This window comes from Taudactylus pleione, unplaced genomic scaffold, assembly GCF_031769625.1.
Source record: "Taudactylus pleione unplaced genomic scaffold, aTauple2 ptg000611l, whole genome shotgun sequence".
Classification (NCBI taxonomy): Eukaryota; Metazoa; Chordata; class Amphibia; order Anura; family Myobatrachidae; genus Taudactylus; species Taudactylus pleione.
The window spans coordinates 1,185,804-1,213,294 of record NW_028285013.1 but is presented as its reverse complement, the minus strand read 5'-3'; the positions used below and the strand labels follow the sequence as shown (position 1 = coordinate 1,213,294).

Genomic DNA, 27,491 nt, shown 5'->3' with positions numbered 1-27,491 from the left:
CTCTCCATGGATTTCGTCACAGACCTTCCAGTCTCTCAAGGTTTCAACACTATCTGGGTTGTAATAGACCGATTTTCTAAGATGGTCCACTATATACCGTTGAAGAAGTTACCTTCTGCCCCTGACCTGGCACAGTTGTTTGTCCAACACATATTTCGTCTACATGGCCTTCCTGCTGAAATTGTCTCTGACCGTGGTGTGCAGTTTACTGCAAAATTCTGGAGGGCTTTGTGTTCTGTTCTTCAAGTGAATTTAAACTTTTCCACGGCCTACCATCCGCAAAGCAACGGCTCCACTGAGAGAGTTAATCAAGATCTAGAGACTTTCTTAAGAATTTTTATGTCATCTTCCCAGGACAATTGGGCTGCCTTGCTGCCGTGGGCTGAGTTTGCACATAATGCTTCCTACCAGTCATCAACTAACCAAACGCCATTTCAGGTTGTATATGGCCTTCATCCTCGTGTTCCTGAATTCCGAAGCCTGCCTGTTTTCGATGTTCCAGCCGTGGAGGACACGGTGCGGAATTTTGCTGCCATCTGGACTCAAGTACGGTCTGATTTGTTGAAGGCATCCTCTCGCTATAAGACCCAGGCCGATAAGAAGCGGAGAATAGTCCCACGCATGCAAGTAGGAAACCAGGTCTGGTTGTCTACTCGGAACCTTCGTCTAAGAGTTCCGTCTATGAAATTCGCACCCCGCTTCATCGGTCCCTTCACCATAACAGAAGTCATTAATCCAGTGGCCTACCGTTTACAGTTACCCCCATACCTAAAGATTCCCAATTCCTTCCATGTTTCCTTATTAAAGCCCCTAGTCCTGAATAAGTTCCATAATGCTCTACCTGCTTCTCCTCGAGTCCAGACGGAGAGAGGAGTTGAGTTTGAAGTCGCCCAGATCTTGGACTCTCGTCTGCGCAGAGGTCATCTTCAGTATTTGTTGGACTGGAAAGGTTACGGTTCAGAGGAACGTTGCTGGACCGATGCTCGTGATGTCCACGCTCCCACGCTCATCAGGAGATTCCATTCTGCCCATCCGGAGAAGCCTGGTGAGTGTCCTGAGGCCACCCCAAAAGGGGGGGGGTACTGTCACGGCCAGGGTATTTCAGCATGGCGCTAGGCGGGTGTTACCTGTGAGGTCATTGTGGCGTGGGCTGTCTGGTGGCGGAGCTGGTGTCTGGCGGGGGGCTTTGGCTGCACGCGTTGTTGTGCGGCCCTGTTGTCACTCTGCACTGGTGAGGCCTGGCGGTGTCTCCGTTCCGTTTGGCATGGGCGCCGCCATCTTGCCTTCTGGCCATGTGATGCGGCTGGCCAATCCTGGTGAGTCACATGTTCCCTCCGGCCAGTAACAGCACGGCATGGGGTATTTAGGAAGGGTCAGTGCCTTCCTTCTTTGCCAGTGCAACGTGTATCTCAGCCTAGCTGAGAGGGAGTTCTCTGTGCTTTCCTGTTCCTGTGTATTCACTGTCTGCCAGTCTGCCTGTCAGCTCCTAGTTCCCACTGGACTACCCCGCTTCCTCCATCACCCTTGCCCATACCTGAGTGCCTGAGCCTGCTGACATCCTGCGCTTCAGTTCACTACTTGTATACCTGGCTTGATTATTTTCAGTTTCACTACCTGCACAGCTTTAATTGTTTCTACTTGGACGTTAACCCTTTTACTCCCACCACAGAACTCTTGTGCACATTATATATTCCTGGACTTTTATTTACTGCCATTATCTGTCTACTCAAGCACTTATTAAAAATTCTAGTTTTATTTTTACTATCTGCTTCTGTGATCACTCCTGCTACCACCCCGGGTCCACAAACAACCCAGAACATCACACACAGAGCTGCTCCCTGGGAAGACCCAGCAATAACCTGGGTTATTGCAGCAGTGGAAAAGGGGTATAACTAGATTTTCTCTTTTGCCCCTGTATCTCACTCTATATAATATTGTAATTATTTCTTATGCAATAGGGGGTGCTACCAAAAATACGAGCAAAAAGTGTCTGTACATGGTGCACTTATAAAATGAAAACATAACTTTTATTAGTTACAATAATAAAAAATATTTATACATGTTAAGAACAAACCGTGAAATATAAAAGATAGCAAAAAAAACGTGTATTAGAAAGAGGAACAAATGTGAATAAAACATAAAAGAACTGTACATCTGCCTTGTGGCATCTTTTCTGTCTTCTATAGTGTAAGTGCTGTATTGGTGTTGATTATTATTGTAAAACCTATGCTTAGTAAGTATGCCCCTAAATGCTACTACACGCAAACCTCTCCCTAAATATAATGTTTTACTGTTGCTGGAACTAATTGAAAAGTAGAAATCACACTATAGTCGTTTCTCCAATGGTGCTGTTTAGGACACTCTACACAAATGTAGGTCGCCCTAAGTACCTAATTTGTTTCAGTTTGTCAGCAAAATGTCATTCGTAGAGATTTATTCACCAGTTGGTAATTGCCAATATTATGGATATTATAGGTCTGACTTAATTTAGCCAGTAATATCACTTAAAGGTGGAGATTTTTTTTAAAGCTTGGAGAGAGATAAAGTACCAACCAAGCAGCTCCTAACTGTTATGTTAGAGGCTGTGTTTGAAAAGTGAGTTAGGAGCTGATTGGTTGGTGCCTTTTCTCTCTCTCTCTCTCTCTCTCTCTCTCTCTCTCCAAGGCTTAGTACCCAGCCCCCCCTTTAGAATTTCTCTCTCTCCAAGCTTTGATAAATCATCCCCAAAGTATCCTCATTAAATGTACCTATCCCTTAGCAGAAATTTTGTAAATTACAGAGCACTTAAAGTTTTTTTTTTTTAAATGTTACATACAGTATACACCAGTGGCGGGCTGGGCCAGGGGGCAGGGTGCCATGTGCCCCCCGGGCAGTCTTGTGTCTCTGTGAAACAGACTGCACCGCGTTTGTAGCGCTGACCGGACGGATACGATATTTTTATGTCATATATATATTTTTATATATTTTTTTTTTTATAATATATAATCTATTGATCATATGTTTTATTTATTATTTAAAAATAATTTTCACTTTATAGTTAATATATACATTTCTAGATTTGCTATTAATTAATCATATTATTTATTGGTTATTCTTATTTATTTTCATATTTATTGTTTTCTTTATTGCCTCCTTTTGTATCTACATAAAAAATGGTGTCTTTGTTACAAAATGATACATATTGTTCTGTGGGGAGTGGAATGTATCTATCAGTTATAGAGGGCTGTATCAAGTCTGCTACACAGATGGATATAATGATCACTAATTGGACTGAGTTTAAAAGACCCTCCTGACAGAGGATTGACACGCTGCTTGCCTTTTGAGAAAACCCCTGTATAGGGGAGAAACGCGTCAAGGAACCAGTGAACTGCCGACAACTTCATACACTCTTGGTTCAAATTTGCTGAAGTGATTGCCATTTGGGCTCTCCGGTCGAGCCTTCTGGATCCATGTGTGCTCAGCTCCCGGCAGCCGCCCATATCCATCTAGCGGTCATTTGATTCCATCCCGCTTAGCCGCCGGGCTCCTGTGCCGGTTAGGACGGACACGCACCTGTTGGTTGCCGCTGGTCTCCATCGTCCTCTGGGGCTTCCTGGCCGTGGTGCCCCCTCTGCGGTGGGCTGTTTTCCATCTGCCTGCGGTGTGTATGGGAGCCGGTCCCGTGGTGCCATCCAGCTATACACCAGCACCCAGTACGTTGCACCTTTCATCCACGGTCTTTCGCTATCCACCCAAAGTGCAGGCAGGAGTCGCCTGAATGGTGTGGCTCAGTCTAACATCACTGCCGCTCAGTTTTTCTCCTGTGAGCCTCTGTGGGGAAAGGAGTTGTAGTCACTGGACTTTACACATTTGGATGTGAGCGATTTGTGACATTGACCAGCTTTATTCCCTTTATTGGGCCCTATTTTATACCAACATTATTGTCATTTGCTTGATATCATTTACTGGCTATCATATTAGCCGTTGGGAACAATTGGATACTATCCTTTTGTAACAACCACCCCATTCATTTGGTTGTTTGCATCATTTATGGCATTAATTCTTATTACTTATTTGTTATATGTTTGTATGTTGTATTGAACTGCAGTTCACTATCAAATAAATTATATATTTGTTTTATTTTAAAGGTGTCACATTTATATAATTACCAGCGCAGATAAACTCGACTTTCTCTTTTATCAATAAAATAGTAGCTGTCTTGTAAGTAGGCATGGGCATAAATTATTGTGGCTGGAACCTGCAGTCCCAGCAAGGTGGAAATGTTGGCATGAATGTTTGTTTAAATGTGAACATTTTTATGACCGGTTACAGCTAGCTGTGGCACTGGAACAGTATCTGGTAACTGCAACTCCAAAATGAGTTAATCACCGGAACTAGGGAAATATTGTTTTAAAAGTAATCACAATGTTGTATAAGGTTTTAATGTATTAAAATAACGGAAGAGACAGATATAGTTGGCACTTCTGCGCTGGAATTGTTTGTGTCTGGTGCTGCAGCACCAAAGAGGATTTAGACCCGATGCTGAATGCAGCAGTAGCAATGTAGAAACATTTTTAAATGAATTAAATGTACACTTTTACCTATGAGGCTATTTAATAATAATAAAAAAAAAACACCCAAAAAACTGTGTGACCCTTGGAAAGTGTATTGAGTGGCACAGTATCTTGGTAAGGGAAGCCTTTTGTTGCACAGTAAGCATTTGCTCTGGGTACAGTGTCGCCTCTGTCTTTGGATTTAAATCTCACGTTGTTCAAAGATGAACTCAAATGAGATTGAGGTCTGGTATGAATGCAATTGACAGATTTGCAATGGAACTTTGTAGGACAGTTTCCCAATGTCCTCCCTGGCTCATCTCGTATCTGTCCAAATGCGCATTCTCTGTCTACCTCTACCCCGCTATCCCCCATCCCATTGGCATTCTCTCAGGTTTCGTCCTTAGGGCCTGATTCAGCAAGGATCGCAAGTGCAGAAAAGCATGCGTCCGGTCGATTCTTGCGTTCTGCAGTGCGCACAGCCACTGCGATCGCAGTGACTACGCAGACCCGTCGCAGAGTGATTGACAGGAAGCACCGTTTGGGGGCGGTCGGCAACATGCAGGCGTGCCATTGAGTTCCATGCCGTTACAGGGGCGTGCATAATTAAGCCTCGCGACGGCATACGCAGCCTGAGCTTTAGATACAGACAGGAAGTTTAGCCGTATGTGCATGAGGCTCCGATGGTACCAATCATAGACTTGCAAGGCATTACGGATGTGAGTAAAGGGAAGTGGGCGTCTTTATGTTGCGCTGCGGAGGAATTGCGATCAGTCATTTGCATAATTTCACAGAATTGCGTACGCGCTTGCTGACACCATCGCATCAGCGATCCTTGCTGAATCAGGCCCTTAGTCCCTTTCTCCCCTCCCTCTATATCTCTTCCCTCTTGAGTGCTCATCAGTTCCTTCTGCCTCCATTACTAGATGCCGACACCCAACTTTGCATCACCATCCATGACCTCTCACCCTAACCTACGTTTTCACCTATCGCCCATCCTCTTTGGATGTGAAAGTTACCATCTCTAAAATGAAACTCATTGTCTTTCCACCATTTTCGTAGCGTGCTCACCGGTGCCCCCTGGAGTTGGGGTTACTGGCAGGAGAAAAGTGTTCCAGACACCCTACTAGCCACACGCAGGGGCCGTGGGGCAGCGATGGTGCAGCCCCCCAAAGGTCTGGTAGACGGCATCGCTCGCACACCCCTCCTTAAGGCCCCGCTTTGTACCATTCTCCCTTCTTCCGTATCCCAAGTCCGCTGTCTGGGTGTCATCCTCGACTTCACCATGTAAAATCTAAAAGCAACTTCATGAGTTTGTATTCTCTGAACTTGAGAAGAATTTATACGCTGTGTATTCTTACTGCCTTCAACTGAGCGTAATCTGATTTTCAGGACATTTTATTGGAGCTAATAAATTTCTACTTGCGTCCAAGACGCCTGCAGTTACTTTGAACCCTGTGACCAGCAGATACAGTAAGCGCAAACGCTTATCCAGTCTATGCGTTTCAGCCCAGTGTCTCCGAACAGCCGGTCTGTCCAAGCAGGCAGTGGGTATTCTCCATCACCATCCAGGAGGCGCTGCAGCAGCAGCAACATAACCACACACATAAAATACTTGGTACTGACTTATATAAAAGGGATCGGCTTCTACCTTTAATACTACGCAACTACCTCATTTGCTTATTCCATCCCGGGTAACCTATGTAGCGTCCCAAAAATGGCTTTTGCCCGGTACCTTTCGCAGGTGGGTTATGTAATCTGGTATTTATTGCCCAAAATGGCTGCACCACCCCTGCATGAAGTCCGCTGTCCCAGTTATGTTCACTGTGTGCCTTGTTTTCAGTTTGTTTTCTTGCTGTAATACTAAACCTCTGTACTATGCTTTTGATACTTGTAAAGCAATAGAGCCATGCTGGAGAAAAGGGCTATATATAAATAAACTTATTATAATCAGAAGCAATCAGTTCCGTGTGTCGGATGGTGTCTGCGACTCAAATGCAGTAAGAGATGTCAGTAACCGGCTTTTACTGACAGAGAAAGGGAAACTGAACCACAGGTGGCTGAGTAAGCCTATACCAGTGTTGGCTAACCTTGACACTCCAGCTGTTGTGGAACTATATATCCCAGCATGCCCTGCCACAGTTTTAGCATGCCCTAATAGCAAAACTGTAGCAGTGCATGCTGGGTTATGTAGTTCCATAACAGCTGGAGTGTCAAGGTTAGCCAACACTGGCCTATACAGTCGTATGGAACAGTCATCCATGTACCGGGAGGCAGAGTAATTAGCCCGACTGATCACAATGAGGGAAGAGGCTGAACACCTGATAAGAGATTGCAATTATCGCTGCCTCAGATGGCAGCACTAGATTTGGATTACTTTACTTTTCACACAAATCGCTTTTCTTTTTCATAGTTTGGATTATTTTTTTTTTTTTTCTAACTAATAATAAAAATTAAAATATGTTTTGTCAATTTAAACTTTCGCAAATGTTATAGAAGACAACTAGATGTTTGGTAATGGGCTTCCGAATATTTCATAACCAATTTGAAAGGGTGTGTGGCCCTTCTTCACCGCTATCTCCCAGCACAACAAAACTGTGCATTATGATTTAAAAATTATAATTTCCCTATGGAACAAGGAATCTACTACTGTAGATGAGACGCATCAAGCAAACAAGATGAAAAGCATCAGGGGACGCTGATAGAGTATTACAGCTATTTTCTTTGGTGAACAGGGTCGCTGGCAAACGTGCTTCGGCCCTGGTTTCATGGAAAGTGACATAAACATGGATGTATTCATAAAGGAGTTCACAGCTTCCTTATACTAACAGGTAATCAGCCGCATTCTAAAATCCATCCAGTAACAGCCAGAATAATCTATACCAATATAATAAGAACGTGGTGTCGGTTTGTTCTAAGCTGGCGCAAAAACGACTGATTTTCATGAAAACTGCATCATTGTGTAGCGGAAACTCTTAGGAATAACCAGCTCTTAGTTTCATCTTGTTCCGTCAAGTTAAAGCTGAGCAATAACTAAACCCAAATTGACTGACATCAATTCTAGAGCTAGATGGATGCGGCGCCATGCGCACGGCCGGTGAGGGGGAGGTGCTTTGTGCTCGCGGTCACTTGAACAGGAGAGGTTACATAGCAGTCTGTGCACAGGGCACACAGTGACATTGGTGTGAGTGGTGGGTGAATAGGAGAGGTTACATAGCAGTCTGTGCACAGGGCACACAGTGACATTGGTGTGAGTGGTGGGTGAATAGGAGAGGTTACATAGCAGTCTGTGCACAGGGCACACAGTGACATTGGTGTGAGTGGTGGGTGAATAGGAGAGGTTACATAGCAGTCTGTGCACAGGGCACACAGTGACATTGGTGTGAGTGGTGGGTGAATAGGAGAGGTTACATAGCAGTCTGTGCACAGGGCACACAGTGACAGGTGTGAGTGGTGGGTGAATAGGAGAGGTTACATAGCAGTCTGTGCACAGGGTACACAGTGACATTGATGTGAGTGGTGGGTGAATAGGATAAGGCTACATAGCAGTCTGTGCACAGAGCACACAGTGACATTGGTGTGAGTGGTGGGTGAATAGGATAGGTTACATCGCAGTCTGTGCACGGGGCACACAGTGACATTGGTGTGAGTGGTGGGTGAATAGGAGAGGTTACATAGCAGTATGTGCACAGGGCACACAGTGACATAGGTGTGAGTGGTGGGTGAATAGGAGAGGTTACATAGCAGTCTGTGCACAGGGCACACTGTGACATTGGTGTGAGTGGTGGGTGAATAGGAGAGGTTACATAGCAGTCTGTGCACAGGGCACACAGTGACATAGGTGTGAGTGGTCGGTGAATAGGATAGGCTACATAGCAGTCTGTGCACATGGCACACAGTGACATCGGTGTGAGTGGTGTGAGAAGGCGCTGTTGCCACCAGTCTGTATGGCGCTGCTGGTCACATGGGCCACTCCCGCGACAGGGACCCTATGCAAAGACCCCCCCTCCCCCAAAATAAAAAAAAGTTGGCAGAAAAGATTTCATTGTGGGCGAAGCAGCTGGTCCCACATCATTTATCAGTAATGGATTAAACCCCAACCTAGGAATTTGGTTTGAACTCGGCGATAGGGTTTAAAGCTCAGTTGGCGTAACACCCTTTTTTCCCTATAGCAAAAACATTCTACAAAAATCAGTGATCTTATAGTAGCAGATGTGCGCAGCATTACACAGACCAATAAATAAGAGAGATTTATTTTTTTTATTAAATCAATTAGACTTTAAAAAAGTCACAATGTAATGCACTTATAACGGGTCTCATATTGCAATAAGTGCTCTGTACAGCACCAACCCACTGGATTGACCAACCTATATAAATAAAACATATTTACATTATAAAAAAAAAAAAAAATAATAATCACAATTTAACTCGTTAATTGATTCACATGCCCGATTGTTACAAAACTTATAGCCTGTAAGACGTTAATAAACCTGCCAAAATAGTAATAAAACTTTAGAAAATGCTTTATAACCTTACATTCAATTTTTGACATAACTGTGGTATTAACTAGTGTTCTAGTGCAATTCGGACTTAATGCATATCAAGTCAGCTTGATTGCAAATAAGGCAATAACTGGATCACATTTACTGTGCAAAGCTAGAGAAGGTGCCTAATCATATCGGAATATCTGTGGCCGTTATACGTCCTGCAGCCCCCCTCAAGGTAAGCGTGATAAACTAGGAAGAGGAGGCGCCAGCTTGCTTGGAAGTCATTACATATTAGATTTACACGTCTTGTTTGCCACAAACCACCATGAAGACAAAAGGTTGGACAACAGGTTATTGCCAACACCACAAACAAAACACTAACAATGGTCTAAACAACCAGAAAGAGTGTATATAGCTGTTCTATGCTTCAAACCAGCAACAGTTAGATTGGAGCAACATATTTATAAAATCGAATTGATGTATTAAATTACAAATAAGAGGTTTAAAGTGTAGACATTAAGAGGGGGAGCCATTTTGTGGGTAGCCTATCAACTTATACCCCTTTTACACCGGAGCTAAAACCCGGGTTATTGCAGGGTTAACCCGGGCAGCTCCTTGGTGTAAAAGGGGTGAGGGTTGGATTGCCAGGTCGAGTGACCCGGCGATCCAACCCAGGTAAATGGCAGGGTTTAACACGGGCGTAACCCGTGAAACCCTGCTGTGTGTACGGGGCACTCCGGGTCTTGATGACCTGCAGTGCGCCGCAAGCCGACCGATTGGTCCGGCTTCAGTGGCGCTCGGAGACGACGTCATCTCCAAGCGTCCACTTTCACGCCGGAAAAGCCGGGTCTATGAAGACCCGACGGCGGTGTGAGCGGCGCTGACTCGGGAATATTCAGAGTCGGTGCCGGCTAAATTCCGGGTCTGATCCGGATAGGAATCCTGTTCCAACTCTGGGTCAGACCCGGAATTTTGGTGGAAAAGGGGTATTACTTAGAACTAGTGGCATGGCTGAAAGAGGAGGTACATACAGATACAATGAGAAATGCCCCCAGGGCGTGGCCATGCTACATTGTGAATTTCGGGGCCGCATACCGGTTGGGTGGTACTAAAGGGGGCGTGGTCACTTCATCTTGGTGGCATGACTGCGTCTCTTTGGCCTTGGAACTTTGAGCTTTGAACCCAGGGGTGCTGAGGGAGAAGTACAGAGGTCGGCTACATTTTTAAGAAATGTGACAAGCCCAACAGCATGGCTGCCTCCAATGTAAACAGCCACCAGATGAAAGGTTTTGTTTTGTACTATTTAAAGTGCCTTTAAATGACAAGTTTTCACGGAATGAACGGTATTCACTTAGGAGGACATGATAACACCCCTGTAGCATTTAAAAAATTCCCCATCCAAACCTAGATAAAATATCTGTTATACACTATGGTCCGTCATTGTTCTCTCCAGATTTAAAAAAAAAAAAAAAAACTGTGCTTTACATCATGTAAAAACGTATTACAAAGGCCAGCTATCAAACCTACAGATCATCTTCTATAAAATGTCAAGTCTATAGAACATTATTAGTTGTGGTGCCCAGCTGAGGGGAAAAGACGAAACATTTGTCCATATTATTCGATAGCCACCACAAATAAAAATAAAATTAATCCAGGTCTTCATAATGCCGCCAATAAGAACACGTTCTCCATCATTTACAAGCAAACTTCAAGCCGTGTCCTACAAAGGGACACCTGGGCAACTTTCTGTGGAAATAAAATCCGATCCTATTGTGAAAGGAGGAGACGTATGGATGGAGATTAGTCAGGACTTCATAACTGGTCCAGCTGTGAGGGTAGACGGTCTTCATGGTCAAACAGAAGGGAAAATGTGAGGGTTACAGGTGAAGTAGTCACATACTGGGATGCCTCAGGCTCTTCAGGCCTGAGGTGCTCAATGTCCGGGACCTCTGCCTGAGAGTCAGCTTGCCGGGAAGTTCCATGCTCTCAAACAATGGGCTCTCAATGATTTCTTCAGCCTCCGGTCTCTCGCTCGGGTTGTGGGAAAGCATATGCCAGACCATGTTGTGCTGTGACAAGCAGAAAGACACAATGGTTAAGGCACGGGGAAAGAATTATAAACATGTATTTAAAAAGGAAAAATGTATAAAGATAAACACGGAATGTACCACACCTATAATGGTTCCGCTTTAATTATTCTATAAGTAGGACCCAGTTAGAGCATTGAGCTGATGGGGGACAGACCTGCTGCCAGCTTAGAACAGATAGCAATAATCTCGTCCTCAAGCATCTCTGACCATGTTTGTTCTGTGGCTGTGCTCCAGGAAGACAGGTAGTATAATCCCTGGTAGTATAACTCCTGGTTCAATCACTCAGACACATGCAGAGCCAGTCAAATATTTCATTTCTACCTTACCGGTCCCCCACTGGGAGCAATACAATTGTTTTCGCCAATGGCTGGTATTGCCAGGTCCCCAACGGAATCAGTATGAAATATCGATGGACGGGATGCCGGCTGTCAGTACACTGACAGTGGCATCCCGATGGTTCAAATCCAGACAGGGGGGAACAGTGGAGTAATGTTCCCCTGTAATATTTACCCCCTAACCCTCCTTTCCTGTACCCTCATACTAACCTTCCCTAGCCCGCACCCTAACCCTCCTAGTAAGTCCCTAAATCTAACCCTCCCCCCTTTGTGCCTAACCCTAACCCCAGTGTTGTCTGAAACTTAACCCCTCTCTGTCTAGAGCCTAACCCTAACCTCCCGCAGCCTAACCCTCAGTCCCCCCTGGGGTGCCTAAACCTAACCTTAAACCCCCCCCCCCCCCCCGCGCAGCTGATACTTACCTTTCCCCGGTCTCCTTACGATCGAGATGCCATCTGCCCGAATTCAGACGTCGGCAATACTTACCTTTCCCCGGTCTCCTTACGATTGGGATGCAGTCTGCCCGAATTCAGACGTCGGCATCCCCAGTCATGTCGGGATTCAGTCGCCGGTGTTCTCTCGGCAATCGGGATTCCAGTGCTGGAATCCCAACGGAGCAATTAAATTGTTGCTACATTGGGGCGCAAACAGCCGCTGGTGACAGTATTTCTGCTCGCCCCTTCCTAACCATGGACAGATTAGCTTCCCTCATTTGTAGGGGAGGTTCAATGTTGCTGAGGATTGGATACCTGGGTGGGTCTTATGCAAACCCCAGTGTTAAAGGGTACTGCTTCCCCTCCCCACAGCCTTGCCGTATAAGGGGGGCTGATCCTCTTCCAGGCCTGAGCCTTCCACTCTAGCAACCAGCGCCAAAGAGGTCTATTTAGAGGAACACACACCCCTGTTCACTTTCTTTGCAATAAGGTGACCAAGCACGCACTGGTTATAGCACAGTGACAGTCTGTATATTCATGGCTCAGCCCATGCAATGGCTGCCTCAGCTGTATATGCAGGTAACACGTTTTCAGCACCTGATAGTATATAAATATAGTAATATGCAGCCATTTTCGCACTGCATCACTGTTTTATATCTTAAGACTTTATGAGTTAACCCCTTCTTTTATGTGCAATTGTTACCTCTTGGGGATATTCCTGTGTGAACAAGGTCGGAAACTTCAGGTCACGCAAATCTGTTAAAATCTAAGGGGAAGAGGAAAAAGCAAAGACATGTAAATCAGTAACAGTAAATAACTTCCAACACGTTAACTTTAACTATATATTTAATTAGTCATTACGTCAGAGTAGTTCATACTAGCAGAGGAAATGAAAGCCACGCACTGAATGCCATATGGCAATATTGAACAGTGGCTGGATTGGTCAGCGTGTAGAGACAGTCACGCTGCTCAGCATGTAGGGCCAATCAGCCTGCTCAGTGGCAGGATTGGTCAGAGTATAAGGACAGCCACCCTGATCAGTGGCAGGATTGGTCAGCACCTAGGGGTAGTTATGCTGCTCAGCGGCGGGATTGGTCAGCACCTAGGGATAGTTATGTTGCTCAGCGACAGGATTGGTCAGTGTGCAGGGACAGCCACTCTGCTCAGCGGCGGGATTGGTCAGCACCTAGGTATAGATATGCTGCTCAGCGACGGGATTGGTCAGTGTGCAGGGACAGCCACTCTGCTCAGCGGCGGGATTAGTCAGCACCTAAGGATGGTCACCCTGCTCAGTGGCAGTACTGGTCAAGATGTAGGCAGCACTGGGTTGTTGGTTAACACAGGTCATGAAGATGAGGTGGTAGATTGGTAATTAGAGGGATATTATACAGGAATAACGCTATTTTTTTTTTAAGTCATTAGTGGCCTTTTCTGAAAAAGTAGCTTCTGGAAACGAAGCCAAAAGCCCATCTAATTGGTTGCCCTGTATATAGCGCTCCTCCTTCCTCACTGGCCAATGCACACGTTTTTTATAAATAATCTCCCTTTATGGCATGCGATTGTTTTTGCTGGGTAAAGCCGGAGTAAATTCTTGTATTTGTGTGATGTTTTCACCCAATGTTTGTTGTTAACAGTGAGCAATCGTTCGATATACAGCAGCGTAGATACATTTATATGTATATGTACATTAATTGTGCTCCATCTGTTTATCTGAAGAAAATTGGACAGCAATCAGGGCAAATGGAGCCTTTGGACAGCTCCTGAACTGCATAGAATGCTCTACATCTAAAACAACTGTCTTCCTCCTGTATGTAATACCTCTTTTCCACCAAAAACCCGGATCCGACCTGGGTTTTCAGACATGGTTCCAACCCAGGTCAAACACCATTTACACAGCACCATCGATCTGGGCTATTCTCAGGTCAGCCCCGTTCACACTGAACCTGGGTCTGCCCTGCTAAACTTGTGAGGTTATAAAAAGTGGGAGGTGACTGCTCCACACCCACCAATCAGCGCATTTTAGGCATGACCCAGGTTGGATAACCTGAGTTGCACAGTTTACACTGCACCATTACCCAGGTCCATCCTGGGTCAGACCCTGGAAGCTATCTGGGTTGGATTACCAGGTCACTTGACCCAGGTTATTTTTCAGGGACCCTTTTACACTGAGCTGCGACCCAGGTAGACCCAACAATAACCCAGGTTCTTGATCTGGCGTAAAAGGGGTATTAGAGTGTACTGTAGCCTGTGAGATGTTACACGCAGACATTGTTCTGTGAATTTAAATCAAATCAAGAGATCTACAAACTCTGATGAATTAAATGCGTGAACACACCATATGTATAATTTGCAGACAAGTAACTCTAGGGGGCTATATAATAGGTTCCGAGTAAGGAACCTGCGTGTTTGTAACAATTTTGCCGCTAAATTTAAAGCACCAATTAGCTATAAAGGCAATATCTACCTAATGACTAATTGCCGCTTTAAAATGAGTGGCTAACTCACTGAACACACGCTGGTTCCTTACACTCGGAACCTATAACATAACCTTGTACAAGGTAAATGCTCTATCCTTCTGGACATCCCTGCTTACCTGCTTCTAGAGCATACTCTTCCCATCCACTGATCTTTGTAACACCTGCTACCTATGGCACTGCTCCCCCCTCTGCTCCAAGTATCTGTAGGGGTCCCACAGGGCTATTCTCACCACACACCTCTTCTCTTCACAAGACAACCTGCTCAACTGGCCACCACCACACCAGGGAAGGATCGTAATGACCTACAGCACTATCCTCCCCTGACCTCTATTCTAACTGCAACTTCTCCCTAGCACCCACTAAGAGCTGTGAGGGAGGGGACGGGGGATGAAGGGGGGGGGGGGGGGCCTGTCCTTGGATCTAGCGTGCAACTTCTAGATGAAGATAAACCCTCTATATAGATATGCCCTTTTTTACCCAAGATGCAAATAAAACGAATCCCTTCTCTCATCGTCTGCATTCTTATTCTATCTGGCATTATCTGTCCTCACTTCAGTCAGTCCCAAATGCAAAGTCAAGCTTGGCTCACACCACTCTATGTCCCCACACACTGGCTCCCCATATCCACCAGTATCTAATATAAAAATGACTGCCTCACCACAAACACCCTCCATACTCATCTTCCAATGCCCTCCCTCTCATCCCCTTAGCTTTACCCTATTCTGTACCACCGCCTGTGCCTATAAGCCTTCTCCCCAGCTGCCACCCACTTTTGGAGTTCCATACCGTAATTGGCACTTCCATCCTGGCCTTTAACTGTTATATCCCCCCTGGAAAAAATTATTATTTTATACTAAAGCACACTGGGGGCTGGCCTGCTCCTGTCCCGCTCTGCACTCCTCTCGTCTCTCTCCCACTACATTGTAAGCTGCAACAAGCAGGGCCTTCCCCAACCTTTTCTTTTCACGCCAGTACTTACTTGGTGTCCCTTGTGTGCCCATTATATGTATTGCTCTGTGGGCACAGCGCTGCCTTACCAATAAATAAGCCTGTTCGCCAAGACAGTCTTCAAATGACCATTCTATTAGTATAGGAGTCCCCAGCATTGTCTTAGCAAAGTAACAGTCTTTATGGGGAAACAGCGCCATCTAGAGGGGATTTGACAACCAGTAATGATGACCACTCAAGGTACTAACTCACCGCTTAATCTATGAATTCCAATTGAAAAGGATCTTCAGAACATTTTTTAATGCAAGAATTTTAGCTAAACAAAATCATTTACATCTGATAAATGCCATATAAAGCAGCTATAAATTTGGTGTATTCTGCAACATCCGATAAAAGTTGTGAAAACTTGTAAAAAAGTAAAAACAAATGCATGGCACTATACAAACATGAGTGGCAACATACTATCAGGGCAGTAGTCCGTAATTTATTCTGAGGCAAATACTATGACGACACAATAAATTAGGGGTGTGCACCGGCCACTTTTCGTGTTTTGGTTTTGGATCTGGATCTTTCTTCGTGTTTTGGATCTGGATTGGTTTTGCCAAAACCACCCTTCCGTGTTTTGGGTTCTGGGTTTTGTGTTTTGGATCTGTATTTTTTTGAAAAAAAGCATAAAAACAGCTAAAATCACAGAATTTGTAGGTTTTTCTGCTCCTATGCTATTATTAACCTCAATAACCTTAATTTCCACTCATTTCCAGTCTATTCTGAATACCTCACACCTCACAATAGTGTTTTTATGTCCAAAAGGTTGCACCGAGGTAGCTGGATGACTATGCTAAGCGACACAAGTGGGCGGCACAAACACGTGACCCATCTAGGCGTGAAACTGCAGTGGCAGACAGGATGGCATTGAAAAACTAGGCCCCAAACTGTACATAATGCAAAGAAAAAAAAGAGGTGCAAGATGGAATTGTCCTTGGGCCCTCCCACCCACCCTTATGTTGTATAAACAGGACATGCACACTTAACAAACCAATCATTTCAGCGCCAGGGTCTGCCACACAACTGTGGCTGAAATGATTGGTTCGTTTGGGCCCCCACAAAACAAGCTGGCAATTAATCTGTCCCTGCACAAACTGGCTCTACGGAGGCAAGAAGTCGTCCTCATCCTCCTCATCCACAGATTCCTCACCCTCTTCAGTGTGTACATCCTCATCCTCACAGAGTATTAATTCGTCCCTGCTGGAACCACAGGTCCCTCTGTACGTTCTGGAGGCTGGTCTCCCTGGAAGAGTTGATCATTCATTTTATGAACATCATCTTCTCCACATTTTGTGGAAGCAACCTCCTACGCCTTTCGCTAACAAGGTTCCCGGCTGCACTAAACACTCTTTCGGAGTACACACTGGAGGGGGGGCAACTCAGGTAAAATAGAGCCAGTTTGTACAGGGACCTCCAAATTGCTTCTTTTTCCTGCCAGTACAGGTACGGACTGTCTGACATGCCTACTTGGATGCTGTCACCGATGTAATCCTTTAACAGACAGACGCACGCTTGTCGCTGCTGCTTTGAGGATTCAAGTGCGGCTACAGCCCACACAATTCACAAAGATAGAAAAAAAAAAAAGAATATTTTTATTGTTTGTGGAGCACACTTTGAGGGTTACACCACCCTCTAACAGACAGACGCACGCTTGTCGCAGCTGCTTTGAGGATGCAAGTGCTGCTACATCGCACACAAGTCACAAACACATAAAAAAAATAGTTTTTTATTTTTTGGAGCACTTTGAGAGTTACACCACCCTTTAACAGACAGACGCACGCTTGTCGCTGCTGCTTTAAGGATGCAGGTGCGGCTACAGCCCACACATTTCACAAAGACCGAAAAAAGACCAATATTTTAATTGTTTGTGTAGCACACTTTGAGGGTGTCACCACCCTTTAACAGACAGACGCACGCTTGTCGCTGCTGCTTTGAGGATGCAAGTGCGGCTACAGCCCACACAATTCACAAAGACAGAAACAAGAAGAAGAATATTTTAATTGTTTGTGTAGCACACTTTGAGGGTGTCACCACCCTTTAACAGACAGACGCACGCTTGTCGCTGCTGCTTTAAGGATGCAGGTGCGGCTACAGCCCACACAATTCACAAAGACAGAAAAAAAGAAGAATATTTTTATTGTTTGTGTAGCACACTTTGAGGGTGTCACCACCCTTTAACAGACAGACGCACGCTTGTCGCTGCTGCTTTGAGGATGCAGGTGGAATCTAGACGGGATTTGGAACCGAGGACACACTACCTCCATCAATTGTCTAAATCCCACTGCACTAATGTCGGATACCGGACGCACGTCTAACACCAACATAGCAGTTAAGGCCTCAGTTATACGTTTTGCTTCAGGATGACTGCTGTCGTACTTCATCCTCATCGCTAGGGACTGTTGGAGGGTCAATTGTTTAGTAAAAGTAGTGATGTTCCTACTTCCTCTCTGGGATGATGAACAACTCCCAGCAGCAGCAACAGCACTAGTAGGAAGTGGTTCTTGATCTTTCCCTATTTTATTTTTATCAGAGAAAGTTTGGTCCTCCATTTATGTTATATTGATATATATACGTGCGGCTAAAGCGCACACAAACACAGAAAATATTTTTTTATTTTTGCTGGAGAGTAGTGCACTTTGTGGGTTACACCACCCTTTAAGAAATGAGCCAGCCGGCTCTTTACTTATGGGACACAGGCGCACGCTTGGCGCTGCTCCTTTGTTGATGCACGTGCAGCCACAGTGCACACAAGTCACAAACACAGAAAATATATTTTTTTTTGGTTTGGAGTGTACTTTGGGGGTTACAGAACCCTTTAACGGTCAAGCCAGCCGGCCCTTTACTTATGACACAGGCGCACGCTTGGCACTACTTTGTTGATGCACGTGCGGCTACTGCGCACACAATTCACAAACACAGAAAATATATTATTTTTTTAGCACTTGGGGGGAGCACCCCTGATGGACAGAGCACCCCCTGGACAACACTACAGCACCTCTTTAGGACTGGGACACTGCACAGGACTTTGGAGTGGACACAGCCCCTATGGAGAACTGACTGCACAACACAGTCCAGCCAGCCCCTATGGACTTTGAAGTAGTGGACACAGCCCCTATTAACAACAGCAGCACAGCACAACACAGCCAGCCCCTATGGACTTTGAAGTAGTGGACAACAGCAGCACTACACTACACTACACTACACTACACAGCCCTAACTCCCACCCTCCCTCTTCACTGTCCACAGCCGAGTGAGAAAATGGCGCCGACGTGGGTACCTTATATAGGATCCAAAACCCGCGAGACTCGGAAGGCGGGAAGATGACGTTTTGCCTCGATTTCAGAATCCGAGTCAGGCGGGAAAAGTCGAGCCTGACTCGGATCGGACTCGGATCGGGGGGGCTCGGGGGGGTTCGGATTTCAGAAATCCGAACCCGCTCACCCCTACAATAAATACAGCATGGCACATCCCTTTTTACAACACTAAGTGATCCATAACAGAACAATACGACAATAACTATTTGGTTGTTTAAGCAAAACCATGCTCGGTGTGATTTTGGCTCATTTTCGGGAATTTATTTCATGCCAGACAATAAAATTTGACCAGACAGAGCAAGGGCCTCGCTCCCACCCAGGCCACACAGAGCAAGGGCCTCGCTCCCACCCAGGCCACACAGTGCAAGGGCCTCGCTCCCACCCAGGCCACACAGTGCAAGGGCCTCGCTCCCACCCAGGCCACACAGAGCAAGGGCCTCGCTCCCACCCAGGCCACACAGAGCAAGGGCCTCGCTCCCACCCAGGCCACACAGAGCAAGGGCCTCGCTCCCACCCAGGCCACACAGAGCAAGGGCCTCGCTCCCACCCAGGCCACACAGAGCAAGGGCCTCGCTCCCACCCAGGCCACACAGAGCAAGGGCCTCGCTCCCACCCAGGCCACACAGAGCAAGGGCCTCGCTCCCACCCAGGCCACACAGAGCAAGGGCCTCGCTCCCACCCAGGCCACACAGAGCAAGGGCCTCGCTCCCACCCAGGCCACACAGAGCAAGGGCCTCGCTCCCACCCAGGCCACACAGAGCAAGGGCCTCGCTCCCACCCAGGCCACACAGAGCAAGGGCCTCGCTCCCACCCAGGCCACACAGAGCAAGGGCCTCGCTCCCACCCAGGCCACACAGAGCAAGGGCCTCGCTCCCACCCAGGCCACACAGAGCAAGGGCCTCGCTCCCACCAGACAATAAAACATTCAAACTTGGATAATGGTGTTTCAGAAAGTTCCTTTTAACTGAAATCTTGTTTGCCCAGATGCAGCAATAATTGTAAGATCACATTCTAAATATGACTACAACAGAAGGATAGGAGCTGTGCGTACCTCTTTAGGTAAAATATAATGTACAGATGAAGATTTTATAACCTCTACTGAGGGGGGGGGGGGGGGGGGGGCAGGGTTAATTCTATATCTGGGGGAATTATGGTCATTTAGCACTTGCAGGTTATGTAACAATCTATTTACCAATTGTAACGAATTACTACCTTCATAACTTGTGTGTTAAACAACACGGAACCCTGTTTGGGCTAACTACAGAATGCACAGGGTACCAGACGAGCAGCTTCCTCACCGACTGGTCTCATCCGCAACACCACACTCAGGCCAACACCAACAAAGTTTAGATTTCACATCCACTTCTATAGTAGAGGACCTCTTGTTATGTGGGGTGAGTATTTCATACATCTAGCCTTAATAGGCCACGCAGTGCGACTTGCCTGGCGTGAGTGAGCCGCCAGGTCCCATGCTGCTCTGCTTGCGTCGGGTGCCTTATTTGGCCGAAAAGGCTTCTAAGTGGCAAAGCTCTACGACTAGGACACGCCAGCAGGTTGCGCTGATTGATTTGATATGAGACACCTCTATATCCGTGTACACCATAGTCTGTATATGAACCGGAACTTTGAATGAAAAAAGCTGCGGCCGCTACATTATAGCACTTTGTATACAGATTCAGCGACTCAGTCGCACACAGATATAAAAGGGTCGCTGGGGCATCCTAGTTGCATTGTGACAGACGCATTTTCGGCAAAATAAAAAAAAAATAAAAAGGTCACAAAAAGTTCTAGCATAGTCTCACAGGACCAGACGCGCCGAGAGGGGCTATTTAGCGTGACTGCAGCAAAGATGTATAAGGACACGTGTATAGGTGCAAGAATTACCTTTGGTACATAAGTAATACTTCTATAGCGAAAGCCCACCAAAGCAGAGTATTAATATAAAACCAGCACTTACTCTTACTCTCTCCATATTGGTACTGAACGGATACAGCAGCTCAAATAAAATCAGCCCCAGTGAGAAGATGTCCACTTTGTGCGAGTAGCTTTGGCCGTACATCTAGAAATAAAAGACGTTCCGCTAAATCACATTACGTTATCACATAGCCTGTGTGTTACTGTATCCAAATAGCCAACCGCTTACACACTCTCCTACATATACCAACCCAACGCACCTGTTCTGGGCTCATGTACAGCTTAGTTCCCACTTGCCCGGTATGTCGGGCATACGCTGGCATCGGCGTCAAAGCAGCTTCTTCATCTTCTTCTTGGTCCATCTCCGTAACTAACCCGAAGTCTCCCACTTTTACTATATCATCTATTGTAAAAAATATATTGGAAGGCTGAAAAGAAAAAACGGGAAGAGGATAAATGAAACCATGGAAGGCAAGATGGATGCATGTATCCGATTACTCTGCAATGGGCGTGCGCCTAAATGAGATCCTTTATTTCATAGGCCGAATACTTGTGCCGCAGTGATATTAGCGGAACGTATTCAGCCTATGTCTAGAAGGGATAGGTAGTCTAAATGACCTTTAATAAGCTCTTGTACAATCCGCAAATAAAAAAAAAATAGAGTGTTATGGTAGACTTACCTAGATAATTCCTTTTCTTCGAGGTCCACACGGATACCACGGGGAAGATTATGGCTCTACGACCAGGCAGCAAACAGGGTATTCTGGGAGCCAGAGCTTTATCTGAGTCCTCCCTCCATATATATACCCCACCCCTAGCCATAGGAGTTCAGTTTAGTTAACAAGCCTAAAGGCAGGAGAAGGAAAAAGTAGAAGGAAGAACAATCGTACACCAGAAACACTTACAGAAGAGGAGGGAATCTGACGAAAAAAAATCACCCAATGAAGCCAGGGGCATCAGGGTGGGTGCCCTGTGGACCTCAAAGAAAAGGCGTTATCTAGACAAGTTTTCCATAACTCTACATTTCTTCTTCGGGGTCCATAGGAATCCACAGAGATACCATGGGGATGTCCTAAAGCAGTTCCCCTAGGGTGGGTGATGCTCCTGAGCAGAAAGGAGAACTCGTCGCCCAAAGGGAATATCCTGGGAGGCAAAAGTATCAAAGGCATAAAACCTAAGAAAAAAGTGTGGACAGAAGACCACGTGGCAGCCTTGCACAACTGTTCAGCAAAGGCACCACGACTGAATTCCCACAATGGCCCTACAGACAGACAGAGAGCAGAATGTGCTGTCACTGTGCTTGGGACAGGGAGAGTAGCCTGTGTGTACACCTGAGAGCTAGTCATACGTAGCCATCTCGCCAGTGAGTCTGTTTATTAGCTGCCCATGCTAGTTTGTGAAAACCATATAATACAAAAAGAGAATCTAATTTTCTAACACAGTTTGTCCGCTCCACATAAATATGGAGAGCTCGAACTACATCCAGGGAGGCTTCACCTACAGAAAGATCTGGAGCCTGAAAGCCGGTCAACAATTTCTTCATTTACATGGAAATGGGACACTACCTTAGGAAGGTAACCCTCCCTTGTACGAAGAACATCTTTATCCTGCTGAAAAATAAAAAATGGGAAGCAACAAGAGAGCGCTGCCAAATCCAGGACTCTACGAGCAGAAGAGACAGCGAGGAGAAAAAAAAAAAAAAAAAATTGTCTTTGCTGTCAACCACTTCAAATCTAGAGTCTAAAAAGTTCAAATAGGGGAAAGCTTGTAACACTTTAAGAACCAAAGACAAAGCCCACGGTGCTACTGGTGGAACAAAAGGATGCTGAACTCACAGGACTCCTTGGAATAAATTTTTTTTTCTATCATCTGGTAATGAAGCAATCTTCTTCTGAAACCAGACTGACCATGCATAAACCTGCACTCTCAAAGTGGCCAGACGGAGACCATTGTCTAACCCTGCCTGCAGAAAAGCCAGTATCCTGGGAATCCTGAATACCTTAGGATCATATGCCTTATGGGAACACTATTGACCAAAAGAATGCCAAACTCCGTAATTCATGCGGGCAAGAAGCAGACTTCCGTGCTCTAAGCATTGTTTGAATTACAGAACTGGAAAACCCTTTCGATTTTAAGATGGAAGATTCAAGAGCCACGTCGTGAAAGCCAGATGGGGCAAGTCCGGATGTCGGCAGGGACCCTGCATTAGCAGATCTTGCCACAGAGGAAGAGGATACGGATTGTCCACCGACAGATTCTGTATGTCGGTGAACCAATGACTTCTGGGCCAAGCCGGAGCCACCAGTATTGCTGTTGCGCCTTCCTGCTTGAATTTCCTGAGAACTCTTGGGAGCAGGGAAATTGGAGGAAAGAGATACGCCAACTTGAAGTCCCATCTTACTGCCAGTGTGTCCGCAAAGGCTGCTGATGGGTCCCTGGACTCGTACTTAGGGACCTTGTGGTTGTGGCATGATGCCATGAGATTCATCTACGTTAGACCCCATTTGTTTACCAGGAGCCGAAACACTCCCGGATGGGAGAGACCACTCTCCGGCATGTATGTCCTGGCGACCTAGGAAGTCTGCTTCCCAATTGAGTGCTCCCGCTAAGAATATTGCAGAAGTGGCCAGAAGATGACGTTCTGCCCAAATGAGAACCTTTGCCACTTAACTTGGAGCCTCCCTGATGATTGAGGTAGGCCACTGTGCTGGACTGGATCTAGACCGGTCTGCCCTGATCAGTGCTCTGTATACTGCTCGCAGTTCCAGAATGTGTATTGGCAGATGGCTTTCTTGATTTGTCCATCTTCCCCAAAACAGAGGTCCTTTGTTTAGACGATCCTTTCTCAGCCACCACAGGAGGGAGTGAAGAACCTCTGGAGTGAGAAGGATCCTCTGGGACCTTATAAGATAATGCTGTTCGTTCCTCTTGGAGAGAATCAATCTTTGTAGAGGCCTGGAATGTGAATGGGCATATTCCACAAGGTTGAAGGTGGATACCACGGACCCCAGGACCTGTATTGCTGAGTGAATGGATACCCTCTGATTTCGGAGCAATGTGCGCACCCACAATTGTAGACCCGAAAACCTGTCCACTGGTAGAAAGATCCTTTGTGCCAGGGATTCCAGCAGCGCCCCCAGATGTACCATCTTGTTGGAGAAAGGGAAAATCTTTTCCCAATTGAATATCGAGCCCTGCTCCTATAGACAGGCAGTGGTCAGCTGGAGATAAGGTTGTAAAACCTCCGTAGACTGTCAATATCAGGAGGTCACCCAAGTATGGCAGTATCCTGACTCCTCCTGAAATGAGCAGTTATGACCGCTATTATCTTGGCAAACACCCGAGGGGCTGTGGACAGACCAAAGGACAATGGTAATGTTACTGACGAACAGCAAAACTCAGAAACCCTAGGTGGATAATGCAATAGGTACATGCAGATATGCCTCCTGTATGTCCAGGGAATCCCCAATTTCCATTGCCAGCATATTTGACCATAGGGTCTCCACACAGAACTTTGGCACATGAAAGAACCTGTTCAGAGATTTCAGATTCAGAATAGACCAAATTTAGCTTCTGAATCAAGAACAAATCTGAGTAAAAACTCCTTCCTTGTTAGCTAAAGGAACGAGGAGTTTGTGCAAACAACCTTCTGGGGAGTAAGAATCCCCAGTAGGGAGAGGGATTTCCCACCTAATGCACTCTCCCTGTGGGGGAGAGTGAAAAGACACTGGTCTTTTTGGAATCTAGAACAGTCTACCTGAAATGTTCCATGCTTCCACCATAAGATCAGTGAGCTGTTCAGGATTGAGGGAATCCAGCCTACAATCACCTTCTGGTGCTGAACACCAGGTTTATTTAGGTTTTAGGAACCGGTACTTCATCTTCCATAATGAGAATTGAATTAACCGCCCCTGCTAGAGAGGAACATCCACTTTATTGGCAGATGCTCCTCCTCTCAGAGATAGGCCCAGAGGGAGACAACTGTGTATCCTCTGCCTCCTCAAATGATATATCAGAATGTGAAAGCAGGGTGGACTGAAAGGATGGTGCAGTCCATCTATATGCTTAGACGGCTGATGCCTTATTCACCTGTAACATCTGCAGATGGGTAGACGCTAAAAAACAGACTCTGAACTGAGTGGACATAACCCTCCATCCAGAGACGATGTATGAGAAGAGGAAACGTAGCAGGTTGTAATCACTGTGGGTAATCCCAAGTGGGAGGCAGTGTGGGGCATAATACGCTGTCCACTAACTGTGTCATAACCTGAGACCAAGAGGACATTCAAGGTGCCCCCTGAACAGGTGCTGGCGAGGTGGACTGTTGTGGTGTATAACAATCAAACCACAGTCCATCCTGTATGAAATCCTGAGAGGCCACTGCACAGGATTTACATGAAACCAGCACAGGGACAACAGTCTCATGTTTACCCTTGTCCCGAGACATGGGAAATACAAGCAAGTAACCTACAACCAGTGTAGGGTTAACAATGTAGCGTTCCCACCGGCTGTTTTAGAGGGCAAGAAGCACCCTGCCCTCAGAGCCTGCGGATGCCATCTTCACCCGCGGGTTGCAGTGTCCCGCGGGTGGGGAAATGTGCGGTGACCCGGTCACCGCCGGTGAATAGACACTGGGCGCATGCGCCCGACATCTCTTCTCCCTGTCAGCAGCGCTTGGGGACTGCCCGACCTGTCCGTAAGTGCCGGGCTCGACCCCACGAGTGACGAAAAGGGTGGCGAGTCTTATAGACATGCCCCTTCAATGGCCACGCCCCTTTCCGGGTGCATGCGGAAGTGCCTGCCGCCAGATCTAGAGTGAACACTAACAATGCAATGTGACCCTTTTCACAGATCAAAATAAATGTGAAGTACTGTCTAACCCCTAAACACCAGATAGTTGGGGGTTAGGAAAAACAAAAAGAAAACAATTTTATTTTTTTTTATTCCAGCAGAGTTAGCACAAGTCATATAAAATGCATATAATATATTTGCAAAAGGGCATTCAAAGCAACTACCTAAACACATAAGTTTGGTAGGATCTTGCAAATGGGCACTAAATCGCGATCGCATTGGTAGGATATAAGTGTAATGCATACAAACATATTTACAAGTCGGCACCGAATCAACTTATACAAAAAACACAAAAGTTGGTAGGATTCCAGTGCTATATACCTGGTCCTACGAGAAAGGCATACTCCGAGAGAGCCCAAATCCCCCCTCAGCACACATTTCCATGATCAATTGCAGCTGAGGGTCTCCAACTAATTAGGAGAGAGGGGGATGGCAGCTCAGTCTTCACAAGTGTGGACCGTATTCAATTAGCGGCGGAAACGGACGTTTTTCATCAAAAAAAGGTGAAATTTTCACCAAAAAACAGGAAAAAAAACTGGAGAAATGTTTTCTCCATCCCAGACTAGGAGAAAAAAAAAAAATGCAAAATCCCTATTTTTTGGCAAAAAATGTGGGGATTTCAAAACCCTTTGGGACACCCCCCCTAATGATAAATTACCGGAAGAAAAATTAGTAAATTGCATACTTTGGCGAAAATCGTCCGTGCAAATTTGGAGCGGAAAAATAAATAAATCGTTGAATGCCTTTTCCAGCATGATGGAGCACCTTGCCATAAGACAAAAGGGATAACTAAATGGCTCAGGGAACAACACATCGATCCATGGCCACGAAACTCCCCAGACATTAATCCCATTGAGAACTTGTGGTCAATCCTCAAGAGGTGAGTGGACAAACAAAATCCCACCACAAATTCTGACAAACTCCAAGCATTGATTAGGCAAGAATGGGCGTGCCTAACCCTTACCTCCTCCCAGGGGTGCCTAACCCCCCCCCCCTTCCCCTAGCCTAAACCTAAGTCCCCCTGGGAACCCTGAATCTAAGCCGCGCGGCTATCCACGCTCAGCGTCGCTTCGATCGGGATGCCGCGCTCCCGGCGTATATGTCTAATGACAGGCATCGGCATATTGACGCCTGTCTTTAGACCCTTGCCGGGATATGACATTTGGGAGTAGGTCTGCCGGCTTCCCGACTGCATACCAATGTGACTGCCTTCACAAATATATTAATGAATGGATGAAGGAGAGAAAACAGTGAGTTATAATTGACAGACAGAAAATAAAGACTTAGGGCCTGATTCAGAGTTGGGAATAGAGAGAGATATCTCTCTCAACTGATCATCTTGGTGAAACCATGCTGCACTGCAGGTGGGGCAGATTTATAATGTGCAGAGAGATTTAGATTTGGGAGGAGTGTTTCCAAACTGTCATATAAATTGTAGAGTAATAATAAAGCTGTGCAGTATTTATGGGCTACATGCAAAAGCAGCCAGTATTTACCCCGCATGTAAAAAAATGTATGTATTTACACCCCTTGCATTGCAACATGGTTTGCCCAGGTTCACAGTTCAGAGAGATATCTCACTCTATTCCCAACTCTGAATCAGGCCAAGTGTCAATACAGCAGCTAGCAAACAGTCACATACAATGTATTAGTAATGTAATTACCATCGGCTCTAAACCAACTATAGCAACGCAAAGGAATGGTAGGACATACAGCACCGTATCTTAACCAAGGGAGAGGTATACAGGGAGACTGACTCAGACCTTCCTGAGACCAATAGCTACAGGGTGCATTGAGCGTGAGCGTCTCATACACGTGGAGGGTAGGCGGAACAACCCAGACACCCGAAACCCTTCGTAGGGACTGTGTCTGGGTCGGGAGAGGGGCTTCCGGGGGAGCGTCTACCTCCCCTTAGCAGCATTAACCAGCCGGGTACGCTGGCCTCGTGGCAGCAGATAGCGTCTGCTGCCGATCCCCGGCGTCAGACTATAAGGTCCCGGCTGGTGTAGTAAGGATGCGGACAATCCCTGGTCCTTACAGCAGCGGCTTCTGGTACACGTCTGA

At 46.1% G+C, this 27,491-nt stretch overlaps 1 protein-coding gene across 2 annotated transcripts in view; it reads right to left on the bottom strand.

The window, feature by feature from the left end:
* Positions 1-8,769: 8,769 nt before the first annotated feature.
* The window catches only part of EIF2AK3 (eukaryotic translation initiation factor 2 alpha kinase 3), a 51,336-nt gene continuing 32,614 nt past the window's right edge, over positions 8,770-27,491 (bottom strand). For both annotated transcript variants that reach the window (XM_088454262.1, XM_088454263.1), the window contains 4 exons: positions 20,837-21,004; positions 20,620-20,721; positions 12,582-12,644; positions 8,770-11,088 (listed from right to left, as the gene is read on the bottom strand). In XM_088454262.1, coding sequence (XP_088310388.1) covers positions 10,912-11,088; positions 12,582-12,644; positions 20,620-20,721; positions 20,837-21,004 — 510 coding nt within the window. In that variant the 3' untranslated portion in view covers positions 8,770-10,911. The remainder of the gene's footprint in view (positions 11,089-12,581; positions 12,645-20,619; positions 20,722-20,836; positions 21,005-27,491) is intronic.